Genomic DNA, 22,219 nt, shown 5'->3' on the forward strand with positions numbered 1-22,219 from the left:
ACCATGCCTTGGACAAGCACCAAATGGATGCCCAACCTCTTGGACATGAAGAGGGGAGGGAGAGGAGTAGAGGGGGCATGGAGAAGTGGAGAGGATTCAGGCTTTTGCTGGTTATTGCACAGAGTCTCATAACCCTAGGCACAGACAGGGTTTAAATAGACCTGCTGCACCATACAGTGCCACATCATTCGACCAATCAAAAAATTTCAAAAATTTTGAAAAAATTTTGATTGATAGAGTGATGTCATCTGATCATATCAGATAAGAATCTCCATAATCCCTCCTACTGTTGGTGCCAACACTGGATAAGCACAGTGAGATTTGCGCCCCACAGTCCAAGTTGATCAAGGGATCAGAGTCTTCATCTCATGGGACTCTATCCTTATCCACTTGGGGTGCATGCCCAATCTGAATATGGCACCCACTTTAAGGCTCAATTTAGCAGATGGATACTCCATAAAAAATCTTCAATGATCTCTTGCCAAGTGGCCTTCAGTCCAAGGTCCATGGGTCAACATTTGACCAATGTCCTAAAACGGAAATGACAGATGACAATTAGCAGATGTTATCTTAAATTCATCTCATGAATTAAGACAAATCTTTTCTAAGTTGGACTGGCTCTAGTCAGACTATGAGAAACCTTCTCAAAGTTCTCTGAGTGAGTCAAATCATATTTGGCTCAGTCGATATAGAAAAGCTTACATGAGGAGAAAGTTAGACTCAATCGTGTGCTAGCACGATTTTTTTGAACCTAATTGGATCTAATCCAAATCAATCGAACTGGACTAGCTCAATTGATGACATCCAGACCCTAACTCTTATTTGTGTGATCCAGTTAGGTTATTTTCATATGGTAATGAGATATGTCGTGATCTCATCATCGACATCATCGAAACTCCTTTCGATGGACCAAAACTCTTCTGATTCAGACAATTAGAATGATCGATCATCAAGATCATTCTAATTGCTCTCAAAATCTACCAGTGACACTTAGCAGTATATGGTGGTAATCATCAGAAATGAAGACAAACCTCTCGATGCAGCTATCTGTGTGATTGAGTTCTTCTATCATGAGTCCCGATTGAATTAGGGTGAAGGTGAACTCGTCAAATCCAACATCAGTCATATGAATCAATCGATCATCCAAGTCCGATGTGAAATCTTAATAGAAAATTCTTTTTCATTATTTCACTCCGCCATGGCCATGGGCTTAAGGACTCGATCTTTTGATCATCATAGGACTACTCTCATCTACCGAGGTTGATAGATCCCTTCTTGGTGCGATCTGGTTCCTACAATGAATATGTTACAGCCAACATACACCTTAGAGTTTCGAATGGCTAAGAGATCGAGTTATGGTGTAGTCAAACTATAACACACTCAAGGTGAACTATCGATGTACCTCAGGTCAAAGAACTAGACGCACAGCTGCAGCATCGAGCTAGTCATCGATGAGAAGGTAGACTTCCTTATAACTGCTCGAGGTGGTCACGCTCAGTTCTCTCGTTCTTAACGAATATCTGTACTCTCACTCTGATATCTCCATACCGTAGACTCAAGACACATCTACCCTAAGAAAGCGATCGTACACTAACCTTCCAGATCGATCACCATCCTCGTGATGATCCTATGGTCAGGAGCTATTTATGAGTTAGTTATGTAAATTCATGCCTTAAATTTTCAACTCTTAAAAATATAAATTAACATTCCTACTAACTCAAAGGATGTATCACAGACATAATGTATACAATGTGATAGTAGAATAACCCTTTTATTTATTTATAGTCAAAATTACAAATTTATCCTTACATTTGTACAGGAATGTGTCAGCCAATCTGGCATCTAGGGCACACATCTAACAGATTCAGGTCGGAGGGACACTTATATCTTTTCAGAGTGACTCTTGATAGCAGAGTACTTTGGAGTTGGTCACGTTCAGTGAAATATACTCCTACATTTCACCTGCATGCCATACCAGCATCTTCACGCTCCTTGGTTAAGAGGCCAACCAACCTATATGCACACAACGACCTATACTTGATATGTCTATCATCCTAGTAAAAGTATATCATTTGGTCGTGAACTCATTTAAGGACTAAATGATAAATTCTCCTTTATCGATTTAAAATAGTCCTAAGGACTTTCATCATAACACAGAAGTTCGATGTAGAAGATGTACAAGTTTATGATAAAAATTATCAAATAAATATTTTATTAATTAATTCATATATAATTACATCAAATAGTACTACCATCAATAGACTGATGATTGGCTTTAGGATACATTTTTCAATAATATATACAAAAGTATAAGTGAAGGCAAAGACATCAAAGCCTACCGTTTGGTTCGGTTGAAGTAGCTCAAGCTAGTGGGCTGGGCTAACCAGGACAAGCATAAAATTGGGCAGATGAGAAAGTCTTTGTGCACTGCATGCAGTGTAATAAAATTGATATGGAGTGCACCATCTAATTACATTGGAGCACGTAGAGTACTTAATGATGAGATAGGCATTTAATGTTGCCTAAGTTTTTTTTCTTCCAATTTTCAGTGATGAAAATATCTTTTTTTTTGTAGAACAAAGAAGAAATAATATTATTACTTCTTGATGCCTTGTATAATTTTTCTAAATATATATGACGTCTTGAACTATATACATGATTTTCTATATATTTATGACATCTTGAACAATATATATAGTTTCCTAATATCTTGTATAACTTCCTAAATAATATATATGACCTCCTATGAATATACATGACATCTTGAGCAAGATATATGGCTTCTTAGTGTCTTGTATGATTTTCTGTAAATATATATGATATCTTAACAATATATATAATTTTTTGTGAATATATATGACATCGTCAACAACATATGTGACTTTTAATGTCTTATATGACTTCTTAAATAATATATATAATTTTTTATGAATATATATGACATCCTTAACAATATATATGACTTTTTGTTCAGAATATTCATAGAAAGTCATATAAGGTGTTAGAAAGTCTCATATATTATTTAAGAGACCATATATATTCACAGATAGTCATATGTATTATTCAAGATATCATATATATTTATAGAAGTTATATAAGACGTTAGGAAGCTATATATATTGTTTGAAATGTCACGTATGTTGTTCAAGATGTCATAAAAATATAAAAAATATTTATATCATTTAAAAGATTATATATATATTTATAAAATATTAAAAAATAATAATATTAATTTTTTTTATTTTATAAAACATATTTTTATTATTAAAAATTTGAAGAGAAAAAAAAAAATGACCGACCTTATTTAAATATACTACGTGCATCAATATTATTGGCAATCATCGTCGAGCCAGGTAGAGTGCAGCATCCTGAATCGAAGGCCAGGCCCCTTGTGTTAATTCATGAATACCTGCAGCGAAGCTAACGTGCAAGCTTCGGATCGGCGGAGGGCTCGAAGGAGAAGAATAAGAAACAACATTTTCTGAGACCCATCCCGTTGCGATGTTCTTTCGAAAGGGGAGGCTTTGGCTGAGAGATCAGGGAGAGAAGCAGGGGAATATTCGAGATGAAGAGGAGGGCTATCTCCAGGATTACGGAGTAACGGAGCAGCTTTGCGACTTCGTCAAGGTCTTCAGCGTCGATACCTTCAAAACTTTTCCCCTTGAAGGTTTCCATTTACGCTTTCCCCCCTTTTGCCGTTCCCTTCCAACGAATTTGTAATTCTAATTTCCGTCCTTCACATCGAGCTACAGACGATCGGGCAGTGGATTTTGTTGATGGGTCCACTCCATCAACGGCGACTAATGTCCGCAAGGACCTCACGGAGTGGCAGGAGAAGCATGCTACTTTGGTTCTATCCAAAGTCAAGGTCAGTTCTTTAAAAGGGAATTATATAGAATTATATAGGCGTTGTTTATTTTCCTGCCTCTTTTTGGATGGTAAAGGTTGGGGCTTACAGATCTCTACTGCTTTAGGAAGATTTAGTTGGCACAATGAATTGTTTAAAGGAGAATTATATATATTTCGGTGGTGATTTTGATTTAATTGATAAGGCAGCGGTGCAATTTGATAAATCAGATGTTGCTAAGCCTTTGTCCTCCATAGGCTTATGTCCCTTACATCTTCCCTTTCCTTATGCTTGCTTTAATTCTATCCCATATGCCTATGTTTTCTTTGGCTTTATTTGGCTTTTGGTGCACAATGATAGGCAACTGGATCTCTATCATTGTATCATAAATATTGGACACCAAAGTTCTACCAATCTGCTGCTAATAATCTATTGGATTCTTCTTCTTCTTGACTTGCCCATGAGCTGCTCACCACTGTCAACCTTGTCTATGTATCTAAAAATAGTTGCCTCAATTGTCCTTAACACCTGATGGTCCCAGCTAATTGTACAAGCGTCTTTACTGAAACATTTTTATCATTTTTATCATAAATAGATTCATTCTGCTGTTTTGTGGGGCTTGATATATTCGTAGTAGATCTGAGATTTATTATCATATGCTTTCAGCTGGCCGCTGATTTTAAACTATATGACATCTTAATATAATTCTCATTACCTAATATAAACTATTCTTTACAACATGTAGTCATTAAACTACTTTCCTCAGATTATTCAATGATTTCACAAAGTAGTTTGCTGTTGTGCTGTCTTTTAGCTTCATAAATAGATATCAATTTGTCACCACTTTATGGAAAATTCTTAGGTATGAATATGTCAGATATCTATGACTTGATGGTGAAGTTATCTCCCTCGCCAAAAAAGTATATAGATTATTATTGATGCACAAAGAAAATATTTTGTTACAACTGAACAAGTTATTGATGAATTGTCCGAAATATGGTTGTTCTCCACATTGATATAAACTATGGCAGTACAGGGTCTCTTTGTTTTGTTTCTGTTGTTGCTGCTACTGCCACTATCATTGTCATCATTGTTATGGTTTCAGGCTACAATTACCTGTGTTTTGGAATTGAAATGTTTTGGAAGTCCTTTAGACTTTGTTTCTGAACTTTACCCATACTGAAATGACTCAAATTCGACGCTCTCCAATCTTTTATTGTTTTGGGTGATCTCAGTCTTTTACATGGTTCTACCACATCCAAGTATTTATGCAACTGCTTTCAATTTATTTGTATTGGTTGGAGTTGGATCTTGTTATACATGATAACTTTGCAAAAATAACTTTGTCCAACATGTGCGCTTAGATCTGGACCATTTGCACATAAAGGAGTTTCCAATTTTCCTTCACAGAATATCTATTGAGCAGATTCAACACACTTTTTGAAATTTAACCAAAACCATGCTTCACTGTCCACACAAATTATTAATTTTTTAGCTGCCTCTATAATAATTCAGTACTGGTGTATTTATTTGTTTCGCTGACTATTTATTGAAACACACATCTACATACATACATACGTACATATATAGGTAGGTACATACATACATTAAAAACTTTACTACCAAAAGTACTCAGGAGCTTCTTTCCTTACCTAAGTCTTAAACTCACCATGATTTGATCATCATCTTTTCATAATGTTGTCCCTTAAAATTATAAGTATTTAGTCCATCTACACTATAATTTGGGATTTAATATGATGATGGAAGAATTCCTAAATTTAAAAATAATTATTTGACATAATTTAAGAGATCGAAAAAAACAAGAAATCCAACAGAAGAATACTAGAGACATCTCGATAAAAGAACGGTATAATTAATAGAATTGCACAAAAGTTTGGAGCATGTTATTTATTATTATTGGAGAAGTTCTTTGTGCCTATTAAGAGATTTCCAAGTTGCAATTTCTAGGACTAGTGTAATATGTATGATTGGAACCAAGGGTGGCCTTTGTTTTTTTGAGTAGCCTGACATGAAAAACATTTTGGGCTTTAAGTGGGGCCTAGGCTTGAAATTTTTTTGCAGTCCATCCAAAGCCTGAACTCGAGCCCAACCTAGATCCAAACAGCCTGAACTCCTGAATCTTTAGGGCTTTTTTTGGGCATTGGTAGGAATTGGCGGGGGATTGTGTGACATTAGAGTTAGAGGGAGGGGGTGGAGGTTGGGTACTCAAAGAGGAGGATAGAAATTGGATGGTGGGGTAGATGGTAGAAGAGAGGAAGGGGATGGTGGAAGAAAGAAGATGGGGAGAGGAGGGTGAAGGCGGTGATTGAGAGAGATGGTGTTTCAAGGATAGAAAGAGAGGAGGCAAGGAAAGGAACTCATTGGGATGATAGTTTGCTGTCACCACTAGTGTTTGTTGGTGGCATGGAGAAGATCTGCCCAAAGAAGTCATCCGTTCCACTGCCGTGCATTTGCATGGCTTCGAAGCTAGGGGACTAGGGAAGTGGGTATAGTTTTTGGAGAACTCAAAGGGCATTGATGGGTTGAGGGTTTTGGAGAGAGGGAGAGATGGGAGTAGCAAAGAACACTTGGTTGGTAAAAGGACCCCTAGGTGCTCGCATACATTAGTGCCCTTGGTTAGGATGTGGGCTTGGGTTTCAACCCAGGCTAAGATTACACCAAAACTAGATTTAAACCCAGCCTGAAATTTATATTGAGCCTCATTTTCTAAGTCCAAGCCTGACCTGAACCTTTGCAAGCCTGGGCCCAAAGCCTGATCCAGAGCTGGCCCAACTTGGGCCTATTTCTAGCCCTAGTGATAGGTGTTTTTTGTTAAGCTGTCAAAGGATTGAGTTTCCTCGCTTGATATGCTTTCTGTCTGGGAATTCTATGTTTAGATTTTGAGTAGCAAAGCACAATAAGAGAGCGAAAATAAGATGAAGAAAGTGGTTTTTATAAAATAACTAGTGATTGATTATTTAGGATTGCAGGCAGAAAAGAAGTGGGTAATAAAATTTGTTCATTGGTCTCAGCTAGAAAATCTGTCAGATCCATTAATAGACCTGATACAGGATTTATCTTGGTGAGGTTGATAAAGGGGGACATAGGTATTGCAAACAAAAGAACTAGAGACTAGGATTTAATTTACATCTAAGTCTTATAGGAATAGTTTTAGTTGATTGGAGTGAATGATTTTGATTGCTGAGCTGATGACAGAAATTTTACATGGAGACAGCTGGTTTTGATATGCTGTAGAGATAGAAGAGAAGAAACAAGAAGAGGAAGAAGGAGATCATAGTTGGAGAAACAAGGGAGGGGGATAGAGGAAGAAAGGTTTGAATAAAAGGAGTTGTCACTTCAAATCTGCCTTACAAGAAGTTAGTCTCTTCTTCTTAGGATAGAGAAGTAGACCACTTATCTGGGAGAACTCCTGGAGAAGAGAAGATTGCCTGTATTTCTCAAATCTCCCCAATTTCACTAAATAAATTATGAGATAGGAAAGAAAATAGAAAAATTATTTCAAAAATCTTGTGAACAAAAATATGTGAAAACCATAAAAAGAATCATATTTAATTTGACCAGCTTGATATTCTTCTGAATGCTTTGTGCTTGAAGAATGAACATAGATCTTCAATGATGTTGCATTAGATCCAGACACAAAATTGGCCTTCTGAATTTATTCATTTCTCACTCATTCTGATTGAAATCCATGTGAAGCCCGAATGAAGCCTTAATTATTCCCAGCAGCTGGCTGCATCTTGTCAAGAACCCATAAAATGTAAATTATTGATAGGAATATCGAAAGTTAAAATGTTTGTTTCTTGTATTTTGTGATGTGATGGACATAGGAAAATGCAAATTAATAGTGTTTCAACTTCAAGAATAATATATCTTTTAAGAAATTAAGTTGATAATTTTAGGGTGGTTACAAGTTGTAATTATTTGCAAGATTATTACAAGTTGGTTCTACAAAGATCACATCTTAACAATGTCAAATTCAGCTACAGATATCGAAGAGCCCAGTGATGAGAGGCATGATGGTCTTTTCAATGAAACCTGACTGGAAATCCTTAACTCAACCACTAACCTTATTTGGAAGCAACGTGAAGTTAAGCTGAATCAGGTTTAGGTCATAATGAGTCAACCCAAGAATCTGCTTATTCAAAGGGTTAGGCTTGTGCTTTTGACTTGACTACCTGACCCGAATAAGCTCATCTAGTAGTTAGGTTGCCTTGACATGATCATGAACGAAACCTAAAAATTGACTTAGTACCTAGCCATTTATGTAACTGCAGAATATATTTAAGTAACAGTTTTTAAAATATTATATAAAGCAACATGTCAATAGAATGTCAAATTGGAGGATTAGCAAAATGTATTTGATTAACTGTGTCATTGTTGGTTTAAATATTTCAGACCAGTTTAACCAAGTCAATTTAGCTTTACAGGTTAACTGTCTCATCTTAGATGTGGCCTGATACAATCTGTTTATTGAATTACATGCGATGGGACATGTTACCTATTTAATAAACAGGTCCTCTTGATTAGGTTTGGCTTTAGTTAACATTTTGGTCAGATTAACCATGATGTTACAACCCAGCTACAACCAGACTAAACTCAACCCATTGCTGCCCCTGATAAATATGCTTGGGTCCAAGTTTACAGTATCTCTGATAGATCTGCACGTGAAGCTTGTTCTTAATCAAGGAGAATAGCGCATGATCTGAAAGATATAGAAGATTGGTAGAAAAACTTGTTGCTGTGCCATAATACAAATATTTCATTTCAATGTATTTTTTTCCTGTTGATGCATAAGCCCTGCAAAAAACTTCACCTAGAGGTGGTTATTGAAATTCTACAGTCTTTATATGGTGCACTGAAACACGATAATTTATATGAAAGGAATGGTCTTCAACAAGTAGAAAGATTCTTGAAGCCTAGTATACATTTGTGGGGGATTGAAATTTAAGAAACAAGATATAGCTGTACAATCAATTGCAATACTTATTTATCAAGCTATGGATTATACTCCGGGAAATTATCTGGTTAAAAAAAGTTCTGTAACTAAGGGTTCGGTAAAAGATATTAATTGCAGAAAGTGGCAAGTTAATTTGAAATGATTTATATGCTTGTTATTACCGCTACAACTTTAATGTTAAGTTGGCTTAATGCATTTTACCAGTAATTGTTGCAGGGTCTTTGGTGTCATGATTTAATGATTGTCGTTGTAGGAAATTGCGCAACTTCGATATATTCTGTGTCCCCGTCATCTAAAGGAGGAACAGTTCTGGAGAATATATTTCCTACTTGTTAAGAGCTATGTGGCCCCGTAAGTTCTTTCACCATTTGTTCTTGCAGTTGCTCTGTTTACATATATTTGACATAGGATGGACAATGATCAAAGAATGCCAAACCAGAAATTGTTTTCATCACCAGCTATAATCTTGTTTTATAGCATATATCTGTAGGTATATACATGTATATATGTTTGTATGTGTACATATACAAACATGTACATATGTATGCATACATGCATGTATCTATGTATGTACACAGGCCTATAAGGTTAAGATCTAAGGCACAGGCATCTGTTACAAAAAAATTGATCATCACTGAATAGGTAGGAAATTCATAATGATTAAATCACATGATAACCAGTGGTTGCTTCCTCCTGCATTGAGGTTTTGAATGCAAATCTTGGTAATGTTCTTGCCAAAGCATTTGACCTAGGTAATTCTAATTGGTAGTGCTTTAACCATTATTCTCACAAAATGCCAAAAATAGTAAAGATTCATGAATATGATTAAATTAAAGCCAATGTGACAAACTAAAGTCATATTATGATTTTTCGAAATCTTATGTAGTGCAAGGTGTGCACTTTAATCAAACTAAAACAATATAATCAAAAATTACTTTTGCCATGTAAAGTAGATATTAGGGTTGTAGAATAAGGAACCAAAAGTGTATAAATAGTTATATGAAAAGAGTAACTGATTAGACATTTATGAAAATGTGTCCTTGGTATTACATTTCTTAACAATATTTCATTATACTGCAATATAATATTTTCTTTATAATTCATTGAAAAAAAACCTCTCATAATGATAGATATGTTCATGAGCTATACTAAAATATATGTTATAGTTATGAGCCAGGTTATCCATGAAAAATGCTGTATGAGTATTTAGTTGAACAACATTGTACATGAGATAACACTAAGGGTTGAAGAAAACAGGTCTTGAGCGAGAAATGTATCCATGTGCGTGCAAAATGCAATTAACATGTGCACATACATGTTGATGAATTGTATGGAGTTTAACACAAGAGGGTCAACGTTTCTATAGCTTCTATCTTGCATTTTTAGTAACTCAATTGCTAGTATTGAATCATGTACCAAATAAAAATACATGTTGGACTTTTTGGTATACCATATGTTGGACTTTATTGATCCTAATATTATCATACTTTTGTTAAACTCTTGGATACTTCAACCACAATCTTCTCTTTCTTAAGCTGAGTATATTTATTAAGGAAGACATAGTCCTGAATGCAAGCTAAAGAAGGCATATTGGGATTTGGACTTTCTTTAAGAGGCTATTGGGTGTGATGAGAAAATTGCGTACCTATATGCTGTGGGTTTGAAAAATGTAACCCTGTTTGTTGTAATAATATGAAAGTGTGGAAGCAAAAGACGTGATATGAATAGATGGCTTTGCATTAAGGGCTATTAGAGATGTGAAGGACTCTATGTGAGGACCCTGTAGATGGTGGAAATGAGTGATGAAACTTGTGGCAAGGAGTTTGACTGTGTGAGTGCCCAACTGGTGTGAAATCTGTCCAAAAGTGAGGAAAGTAGGGGTGGGTGTGTGTGTGTGTGTGAGAGAGAGAGAGAGAGAGAGAGAAGAAATAATCTAGCTATTTTTTCCATTGGCACTTAGGATGAGACACCACACATTTTGAGCAGAAAAAGAGTTTCCATAGGAATCAGATACAAATTGAATTCATTCGAAATGAAGGCTATTTTACTACTACAAGATCCTTGAGATGCATAGTGCAGGTCTCTCATGGAGAGTAGGCATGAGTAGGGATTATGGGGATGCATGGGTGGGAACTCCATATGCATAGGAGCTAATCTCCAGCAGGATCAATGATGGTTCAAAATACCAGTCAATAACATATTCGCTAATACATACCATGCCAACCCCTTGTACCAAGGGGTTGTTAGTTTGGGTAAATACCATAAGAATTGCAGCTGAATCTCTCAAACCGATCTCCAAATTGAGCTGTTAGGGGCAGATCAAATTTTATTTGCAATAACCGAGATACAGGCAAGTAGCATTAAAGGAGGATGGTTGGTGATGATGACCACTTTGAGGATCTGGACAAGGACTGGAAGTGTTGTATGCTGGTTCCATCAGTCCTCAAGATACGGAGTTGCTGAGCCATGATACAGATCTTGTTGGAGCAGCTACTACTTAGAGCATCAACGCCCACCAGGGGAATGAGGATACCTCCATTTGTAAGTCTAGTACTAAAAATAGTAGTGCCAAAGCAAACATCCCATTTGATCTGTTGGAGATGGTAGATGATGTAAGAATCTGTGATGATGACACCAGGACCATGGAGTTTTCTAATTTTGGTCTGCCTAGTCCAGAAGACACTAGCAACTGCTTTGATGACAGTAGTATTGGTGGTGTAGGGCAGGGCTGACTTATGTGGTGTCATAACTTTTAAGACTAAGACCATTAATATGAGAGGTTTAGTTTGATTGCCTTAGTGAGGGTGCATTTTGTGGTGTGGGAGTTAACCATCTCACTTCCTTGAGGGGTTACTAAAAGAACGTCGTGGGTAAGAGAAAGGGGAGGTTGTTATATGACCTCTGTTGGATTTTCTACAGGTGCTAGTACATGTGGATTTCAAAAATTTTCTAAATTCAAAATGCAGTGAAAAAAATAGATTAAAACACTTTTAATCTAAGCATGCATTCATCATATGAAAGTATTTATGGATCTAGTTTATATGCTGAAATTAACATAAACTGATTTTAGGATGAATAAAGAAAAATCTGTGATCAATTCACATATCTGAATCGCTTTTTCTTTGCTTCAAAACTGTAACTGGGGTTGAATCCAATTCAATCCTTGAATCTGGGGTTGAGCAGATTCTGAATCAGCAGCACAAGCGTCCTGTCCCTATGGATATCCACAAAGCCGATTTAGATAAGCTCTTGATACAACTCACTTGAACTTAAAGTCTGAATAGGCTTGAACTAAGCCTGGATAGGGAACAACCCTTGAAACCTTTTGATCTTTCTTTCTTGATTCTTGAAGAAGCTAAGAACCTTTCTCGATCTCTCAACTAATCAAGAAAAACAACAATCAAGAATTGGTCGTAACAAATTCTCATCAATTTGAGATAAAGAAGATGAAACCAACAACCTTGGCACCAACACTTGACACCAAGCATGGGGATGCCACCCACCTCTCTTTTAGATCCAATAGGGGATGCTTAGAGAGAGAGAGGGCATGGGCTAGAGAGAGGAAGAGGAGGGAAGGCGTTGGGCACAGTAAGGGTGGCGGCAAGGATGAGGGAGGTGTCATATAAAGAGAGATAGGGCTAGGATCCTTTAAATAGATAACATAAGGGTGTCCTAATCAAATTAGGATCTCTTTTAATCATATTATAAATCCTAACCTTAAAATACTTGGACCAAATTAATGAGGTGCCACCCATTATTGACCCACGCTCACACCCAGTGCTAGGCATCCCATCATATGGGATCCAATTAAAAGTTTTCAAATCAGCCCACATGGTTTCATAAATTTATTTCAAGGATTCTTAATCAAATCAAGATGAATAAAATCAAGAAACTCTTGATTTAATTCAAGCCATAAATTAAGCATCCAACCATTGGAGGCCATCGAATCAAATTCAATTAGGTTCAAATCAAGTGTAGAAATTGGCTAAAGCTTATCATATAAGCAAACCAATCACAAGAGGAATTGGGTTCACCTAGGTGCTAGCAAGGTTAACATGAATCTAATAGGATTTCTCTAAATCCATATAAATTGGTGTTTCATAAGTCCAATTTTAATCAATCCAGATCTTCTCCTTTGATGTGTGACTCCATAGGTTTAATTCTGATTGGTAGTAAGACATACTATGAATTCTATCATAGGTATCACTGAAACCTCTTTTAGTGGATCGAAACTATTCCACTCTAACTCGACAAGGATCATTGATACAGAATGATCCTATTGAGCTCTCACAATCCACCAGTGACATTTAGCAATATGTTGTAGCAACCCAGCAGAACCGAAATAGAATTCTAGATATAGTTAATGTGTGATACAGTCCCTCTATCGTGAGTTCCAACTAAATGGCAAATCATGGATAGATCGTTAAATCTTATCATCAGTGATTATAGATTCGATCAGCTCAAGTTCAATAGTGATTCCAAATAAAAATTTTTTCCATCAATTACACTGCTATGGCCGTAGACTTATGGACTCAGTTTCTCAAATCTCATAAGGCTACTCTCTATCAAGATCGATAGATCCCATTTAGATGCACATCTTGTTTTCACAGCTCAACTAACTAAAGCCAACATCCATTACAAAATCTTATAATTGAGTTAATGGTTATGTGTAGTCAAACTACGGCAGTTTTACTGTGAGTAACTGTGACACCATAGGTCAAAGGATCAGTCATACAACTACAGCATCGAGATGATTATTGATGATTGGATAAAAATTCATGTGATCGAGGTATGGTTACGCTCAGTACTAGTTGTTCTCTAACAACTATCCGCACTTGCCGTTCAGTATCTCTATATTATAGATTAGAGACTCATCTACCTTGAAGGAAGCGAACTGTGTGTCGGTCTATCTGAATGGATCACTATCCCCATGACTATCCTATGATCGGGAGCAATTTAAGAATCGATCGTATATGTCTCTAATTCTCAATATTGAGAATATGTATCGTAATATCAATTTCAAGAACGATTCAAGGAGCATAATACTTGAATGGAAAAAGAAAACTTATCTTTTATTGACTAAATCAATAGTTTAAGTACAAATATGTGTTATAGAATAAAAATGTGTCAGCCAACAATTGGCTTCTAGAACATATATCTAACAATCTTATATTTGGACTAAAATCAATTGGCCATTAATCTAAGCCTCATCTTTTCAAGATGAGCTTCTATTTTGGATTGGCTCAACTGCTTTGTTAATGGGTCTGTCATGTTATTCGCGGAGTTTACTCTTCGCATCTCGACATATTGCTTCTCGAGGTAGTCGCATATGATATAAAATTACCGTTCAATGTACTTTGATTTTTGATTAAATCGGAGCTCTTTAGCAAGTACTATGGCTTCATTGTTGTCGCAGTACAGTGGTATGGTATCCGATGTCATTACATCAAATTCCGCAGCAAACTTTTTGAACCAGCAGTCTTCTTTTGCAGCATTCGAAGTGGCGACACACTCAGTCTATGGTCGAATCTGCGATGATGCTCTGCTTGAATCACTTTCAGCTAACTGCACCATCATTGCAAACGAACACATATCCCGATGTGGATTTTCTATTATTGGGATCCGACATGAAGGTCGAAATTGTATAGCCCTCAATCTGCAATTCAGATACTCCTCCAAAGATCAAGAATAAATCCTTAGTCATTTGTAAGTACTTAAGAATGTTCTTCATAGTTATCCAGTGCTCCTCATTTGGATTCGACTGATATTTGCTCGTAACACTCACAGTAAGGGCAATATCAGGTTGAGTACATAGCATGGCATACATGAGGCTCTCTATCGCCTAAGCATAAGGGATCTTACTTAAGCACTCGATCTTCTCAGAAGTGATAGGACACATCGTTGTAGAGAGTCGAATACCATACCTAAGGGGTAGCAAGTATTTTTTGAAATTTTCCATGTTGAATCGCTTCAGTACTTTCTCTATGTACAGTTTTTATGAAAGGCCAAGTATCTTTTTAGATCTATCTCTATAGACCTTTATCCCTAGGATATAGGACGCTTCTCCTAGATTTTTCATGGAGAATTTTTTAGACAATCAAGCTTTGATCGAGATCAGCATTAAAATATCATTCCTAATAAGAAGGATATCATCCACGTACAGGATGAGAAAAACAAGTGCCTTTCCACTGACCCTTTTATAAAAATAAGGTTCCTCTTTATTTTTGATGAAATCAAACGATTTGATCGTATCATCGAAACGAAGATTTCAGCTTTGAGAAGCCTGCTTTGGTCCATAGATAGACCTTTGTAGCTTGTAGACTCAGTGATCACTATCACCGAACGTGAAATCCAGAGATTGCTCCATATAAATATTTTTTTTTGTAGATATCCATTTAGGAAAACAATTTTCACATCCATCTGCCAGATTTCATAACATAGTAAATTGCAATAGCAAGCAATATGTGGATGGATTTCAGCATGGTTACATATGAAAAAATATCATTATAGTCAATGCCTTCGCGCTGACTATAACCCTTCACCATCAATCTTGTCTTATAGGTCTCTACCTTATCATCTGCATCTATTTTCTTGTTGTAGATCCATTTACACCTAATAGGAACAATTTTCTCAGGTGGATCCACTAAGGTCCATAACTGGTTCGGTGCATTGAGTCAATTTCTGACTTCATTGCATCTAACCATTTTTCGAAATCAATGTCAGATAGTGCCTCATCAAAAGTACTAGGATCATGATCATGGCTCCATCTCTCACAAGGAACGCTTCCTCTACATTCTCTTTAGCATACCTATGTATCTTTTAGGAGGATGGGAGATTCTACTTGATCTATGAGGTGGAGGTGGAATATTAACTACTGACTCATCATGGATGGGTTTCTGAGGATCTATAACTCGTTGCTCTTCAGAAACATTCTCGTCGAGCTCAACTAACCTCTCATTACCACCGTCTTGGATAAACTATTTTTTTAGAAACATGGCATTGCGACTCACAATCATATTGTGATCATATGGAAAGTAAAAGTAGTATCCCATAGATTTCTTTAGATACTCTATAAATCGAGTTACAACAGATCTATCTTCTAATTTGTCAGCTTTCTGTCTTTTGATATAGGTTGGACATCTCCAAGTTTTAAGATAACTCAAACTCGGCTTCTTACCGTGTCATATCCATATGGTATGGTAGGAATGAATTTAGAAGGAACCCTATTTAAAATATGTATCACGGTAAGGCATGTCCCTAAAAAAATAAGGGTAAATCAGTACTGTCATAGATCAGACTATTTCTAGTAGGGTCCTATTTTTTCATTCTGATACCTTATTGAGTTGAGGTGTGCCGGAGGAGTTCATTGAGAGATTATGCTGTTCTTCTTAAGATATTTTAGAAATTCAGCACTTAGGTATTCCCTTCCTCGATCAGATCGTAGGAATTTGTAGGATTTACCTGTTTGCTTCTCTATATCATGTTTGAATTCTCTGAACCTTTCAAAGGCTTCAGACTTATGTTTCATAAGAAATACATACCTGTACTGTGACAGATCATCAGTAAAGATAATAAAGTAGCTATAACCATCTTTGGTCCGCACATCAAATAGGCCACACATGTCGGTGTGTACTAGGACTAGTAACTTAGTGACCCTTTCTCTTTATCCCATAAAGGATAATCTTGCTATTTTTTCTCGAAGGCATGATTTACAAATCGAAATTGACTTATATTTAACCAAGTCAAAGATCCCATTTTTTTCAGTTTGTTTATCTTATCCTCTCCAATATGGCCAAGTCTATGGTGCCACAAATACTTATGGTTAAACTCATCTCTGGATCTCTTTTGGCCTACGGCACTCACTACTTACTCGTTTAGATTTATATTAGCATCAATATGTAAGTAATAAAGACTGTCAATCAAAAAATCAGATGTAATCAATTTATTTCATAAATAAATAAACAAAAGTCTTTATTAAATTGAAAAACAAATCCATCCTGTGCTAGTACAAAAATCGAAATCAAATTTCGGTTAGCTACAAGAACAAAGTAACAATCTTTTAAATCTAAAGTCCGACGGTAATCGAAGAGGGTAGATTCCAACAGCCTCTACAACAACTGTTGCTCCATTGTCGATCCGAAGGATTATGTCACTTTGCCTCAATGTCCTACTTCCTATTAAACCCTGCATTGAAGTACATATATGAGCACTAGAAGTAGAATCCAATACCTAACTAGAAGTAAAAGAAACTGTTGGGTTAGATTTTATTATGAGCATATTTTTAGAAGGTTGTTCACCCTTTTTCATCTTCAGGCTCTCTAGGTAAGACGGACAGTTTCTCCTCAAATGGTCGACGGAATTGCAATGGAAATACTTTTTCTTCTCCACAGCTTTCTTTGGAGTGTTTTTCTAGGTTTGCTCTCCTTCTGTTTTTTTGCAGGCTTATTCTTTTTCTTCCCTCGAGACTCTTTTAGAAGGTGTCTGCTTAATAACAAGAACAGAGCTCCTTGAACTTTTCAAGGCACCCTCAATAGTGACCAGCATGTTGACCAACTTGGGTAAGTTGCAATCTAATTTGTTTATATGATAGTTTACGATAAACTGCCTAGACGAACTAGTCCGGGATAGAAGGATCAAATCCACCTTTAACTCCCTCGTATAGCAAGACTGAGCTTCTCAAGCTTCTCAAGATCCTTAATCATTGTCATACAATGATCGTGGACTGACTGTCTCTCGTGCATCTTCATATTGAACAACCGCTTGGGCAATTCGAAACGCGCGGTTTGGCTCTGTTCACCGTACAACTCTTGCAGGTGAGTGATCATGGCATGGGCAGTGGGCATGTGCTCATATTGACTCTGCAATTTATTTGATATGGAAGCCAGTACATAGCACTTTATCCTTAGGTCATCCGTCTACTTATCCAGAGCAGCTTTTTGCTCTATCGTAGGATAGGCTGGTAAGGCTGGGGCATCCTAGTTGAGTACATACCCAATCTTCTCGGATGTTAGGACTATCCTGAGGTTTCTGAACCAGTCCGTAAATTTGTACCAGTCAGACGGTTGGTTTTAAGGATGTGGGCTAGAGGGTTAGAGGTCGACATTGTTTATTTGCGAGAGTAGAGATTTTAGTTAGACGTTTGTACTTAAATTTATATTTGCTTTAAGGACTTTTAGATGCAAATAAACTTTCACTAATTTTTTGAATTTCGACACTCTTTGGATAGAAAGCGAAAATCCGACGTGACCAATGTAAGGTTTCTAGTGGGTGCTGCAGTCCAACTAATGTCGTGCATCTTACCTAACAGTTATTGGTACATTCACACTGATGCATAGGCAACTCTTTGCTCAGATGTTTTTCTAAGCATATTGCAGCGACTTGATCTTTAAGTCATGAAAGCTTAGATAACATATATTGCCTTGCTCCTTAGTTAAGCCAGACCTATCGTTCATCAACAAGTGTGAAGCCGTCATTGAATCCCTCAGATAACACATATTGGACCCAACCCCATCTTCACCTTGGAGCAACTCTTTGCTAGTGGAGTGGTTGCGTGTTTCTGATGCAACTGAACCACTATAACTAGCCGAGAATAATCAATGCCAGTACCATGTCTGTACTTTTACAACGGTGGAAGACCATAAGGCTAAATATTGATTAGGGAGGTTTAGGTCAGATCTCATCTAATCAGTTATTATATGATCGATCTAATTGGCATGGGTTAAACTAAAGTGCCTTAGTAACTAATGAACCCAATCATCCAATTGGTCAGATAAATGAGATCGATGGGAGGGTACGTCATTAACTCATCGTAGGCTTAGTTATCTAGGTGAGTAGCTTCCCAATTTAAAACCATCATCGAGACTTGCCTTAGACACCAAATGGCTTATTGGTTTCAATTAGTCAGTTTAGGTAAATTGAATTCGAGCCATAAAGCCGAATTAGATCCTTAGGTTGATTCGATTCTACATATGGAGTTTAACTGACTTGATCTACGACACTTGTAGAATCATAAGTTCAACTGATCTAACCTAAATCAACACTTGGTTTAATCGATAGCTACATCGTTTTCAACCCAATATGATTTAATCATAACCTAAGATGCAATCCTAACGCAAAACTATCTATGCCAAACGATTCATGTATATACTAATTTCATATCATAAAAATAATTTTTTGATCTAAATTCATTGCATAAAAAGTAAGTTTTTGGTTCTCAAAATACTTCCAAAACATGCATGCAATCATATATCATATATATAAAAAATTTTAGATTTTTTAGAAATCAATTTCAGATCTAAACATACCATCATATATCGTATGCACAAAAAATTTAAGTCACAGAAATTTAATTTCTAACCTACGCATGCTTTCATATATCGCATATATGAATAAAAATCAGAATTAAAATACTTTTCAGATCGAACATAAACACATACATCGCATATTTGAGCTAAAATCAGAATTTTGAAAATAATTTTTAAAATTTTTATGTTACTTTCATACATATGAACATGTAGCTCTGATGTCACTGTTGGATTTTCTATAGGTGCTAATGCATGTGGATTTCAAAAATTTTCTAAATCTAAAACGTAGCGGAAGAAATAGATTAAAATATTTTTAATCTAAGTATGTATTTATCATATGAAAGCATCTATAGATTTAGTTCATATGCTGAAATTAATATAAACTGATTTTAGGATGAATAAAGAAAAATCTGTGATCAATTCATATATCTGAATCGCTTTTTCTTTGTTTCAAACTTGTAACTGGGGTTGAATCCAATTTAATCCCTGAATTTGGAGTTGAGCAGGTTCTAAATTAGTAGCACAAATGTCTTGCCTCTACGGATATCCACAAGGTCGATCTGGATAAGCTTCTCTTGATACAACTCATTTGAACTCAAAGTCTTAGTAGACTTGAACCAAGTCTGGATAGGGAACAGCACTTGAACTCCAATGGTTGTCGGAGTTGCAGTAGAAATACTTTTCTTTCTTCATAGCTTTATTCGGAGTGTCCTTCTTAGGTTTGCTTTCCTTTTGCTTCTTTGCAGGCTTATTTTTTTCTTCTCTTGAGATTTTTTTTTGGAAGGTGCCCGTTCAACAGCAAGAACAGTCTCTTGAACTTTTCAAGGTACCTTCAGCAGTAACTAGCATGTTGACCAACTCGAGTAAGTTGCAGTCTAATTAGTTCATATGGTAGTTTACGATAAATTATCCAAACAATCTAGTCAGGGATTGAATGATCAAATCCACCTTTAACTCCCTTTGCATAGTAAGCTCAAGCTTCTCAAGATCCTTGATCATTATCATACAATGAGCGTGGACTGTCTGTCCCTCGCATATCTTCATGTTAAATAATCGTTTGGACAATTGGAAGCGCGCAATCCAACTCTGTTCATCGTATAACTCTTGCAGGTGAATGATCATGGCACGGGCAATGGGTATGTGCTCATACTGGCTCTACAACTCGTTTAACATGGAAGCTAGCACAGCACTTTACCCTAAGGTCATCATCTGTCCACTTATTCAGAGCAGCTCTTTGCTTTGCTGCAGGATGGGCTGGTAAGGTTGGGGCATCTTGGTCGAGTACATACCCAATCTTCTCGAATGTCAAGACTATCTTGAGATTTCTGAACCAGTTCTTAAAATTTATGCCAGTCAGACGGCAGGTTTCAAGGATGCTGGCTAGAGGGTTAGAGGCCGACATTGTTTATTTACGAGAGTAGAGATTCTAGTTAGATATTTGTATTTAAATTTATATTTGCTCTATGGATTTTTAGATGCAAATAGACTCTCATTAATGTTTTGGATTTTGACACTCGGTTGGAAAGCGAAAATCCGACGCGATCAATGTAAGATTTCTAGTGGATGCTGCGGTCCCACCGATGCCGTGCACCTCACCTAACAGTTATTGATGACATGTACACCGATGCGTAGGCAACTTTTTATTCAAATGCTTTTTTAAGCATATTACAGCGACATGGTCTCTAAGTCATGAGAGCTCAGATAACACATTGTCCCACTCCTTAGTTAAGTTAGACCCACCGTTCACAAACAGGTGTGAAGTCGTTATTGAGTTTTTCAGATAACACATATTGGGTCCAACCCTATTTTCACCCTGGAGCAACTCTTTGCTAATAGAGTGGTTGTGTATTCTCGATGCAACTGAACCATGTAATCGGCCGAGAACAGTCAATGTCAGTACTATATCCGCACTTTTACAACGATGGAAGACTATAAGACTTAATATTGATTAAAGAGGTTTATGTCAGGTATCATCTAATCAGTCATCACATGACCGATTTAATTGGCATGGGCTAAACCAAAACGCCTTAGCAACTAATGAACCCAATCATCCAATTGGCTAGATTAGTGAGATCGGTGGGAGGGTATGTCATTAACTCGTCGTAGGTTTAATTGTTTAAGTGAGTAGCCTCCCAATGAAAAACCACCGATCGAGACTTGTCCGAGACACCAAATGGCTTATTGGTTTCAATTAGTCAGCTTAGGTGAATTGGATTCGAGCCATAAAGCCGAATTAGGTCCTTAAGTTGACTCGATTCTACATATGGGGTTTAATCGACTCAATCTACAAAACTTGCAGAATCATAAGTTCAATTGATCTAACCTAAATCAACACTTGATTTGGTTTAATCAATAGCTACATCGATTTCGATCCAATATGATTTAATCATAACCTAAGATGCAATCCTAATGCAAAACTATCCATGCCTAACGATTCATGCACCCACTAATTTTAGATCATAAAAATAATTTTCAGATCTAAATTCATTATATAAAAAGTTTTTGATTCCGAATACTTTCAGAATATGCATGTAATCATATATCATGTACATAAAAAATTTTAAATTTTTCAAAAATCAATTTCAGATCTAGACATACCATTATATATCGTATATACGAAAAATTCAGATCGCAGAAATTTAATTTCACCTATGCATGCTTTCATATATCGCATATATGAGTAAAAATCAGAACTAAAACACTTTTCAGATTTGAACATAAACACATATATTGCATGTATGAGCCAAAATTAGAATTTTAAAAATAATTTTTAAAATTTTTATGCTACTTTCATATATATGAACATGTGGCTCTGATACCACTTGAATTTTTTACAGGTGCTAGTGCATATGGATTTCAAAAATTTTTAAATTCAAAATACAACAGAAAAAATAGATTAAAATACTTCCAATCTAAGCATGCATTCATCATATGAAAGCACATATGGATCTAGTTTATATTGCTGAAATTAACATAAACTGATTTTAGGATGAATAAAGAAAAGTCTATGATCAATTCACATATCTGAATCGCTCTCTTTGCTTCAAATCTATAACTGAGGTTGAATCCAATTTAATCCCTGGATCTGGG

General features: G+C 36.3%; 1 protein-coding gene across 1 annotated transcript in view; it reads left to right on the top strand.

The window, feature by feature from the left end:
- The first annotated feature begins 3,347 nt into the window (after nt 1–3,347).
- LOC105034973 (uncharacterized) overlaps nt 3,348–22,219 on the top strand; it is a 28,115-nt gene continuing 9,243 nt past the window's right edge. Inside the window, exons 1-3 of the mRNA XM_010910340.3 lie at nt 3,348–3,667; nt 3,753–3,868; nt 9,079–9,176. Coding sequence (XP_010908642.1) covers nt 3,502–3,667; nt 3,753–3,868; nt 9,079–9,176 — 380 coding nt within the window. The 5' untranslated portion in view covers nt 3,348–3,501. The remainder of the gene's footprint in view (nt 3,668–3,752; nt 3,869–9,078; nt 9,177–22,219) is intronic.

This window comes from Elaeis guineensis, unplaced genomic scaffold, assembly GCF_000442705.2.
Source record: "Elaeis guineensis isolate ETL-2024a unplaced genomic scaffold, EG11 Super_Scaffold_1000045, whole genome shotgun sequence".
Classification (NCBI taxonomy): Eukaryota; Viridiplantae; Streptophyta; class Magnoliopsida; order Arecales; family Arecaceae; genus Elaeis; species Elaeis guineensis.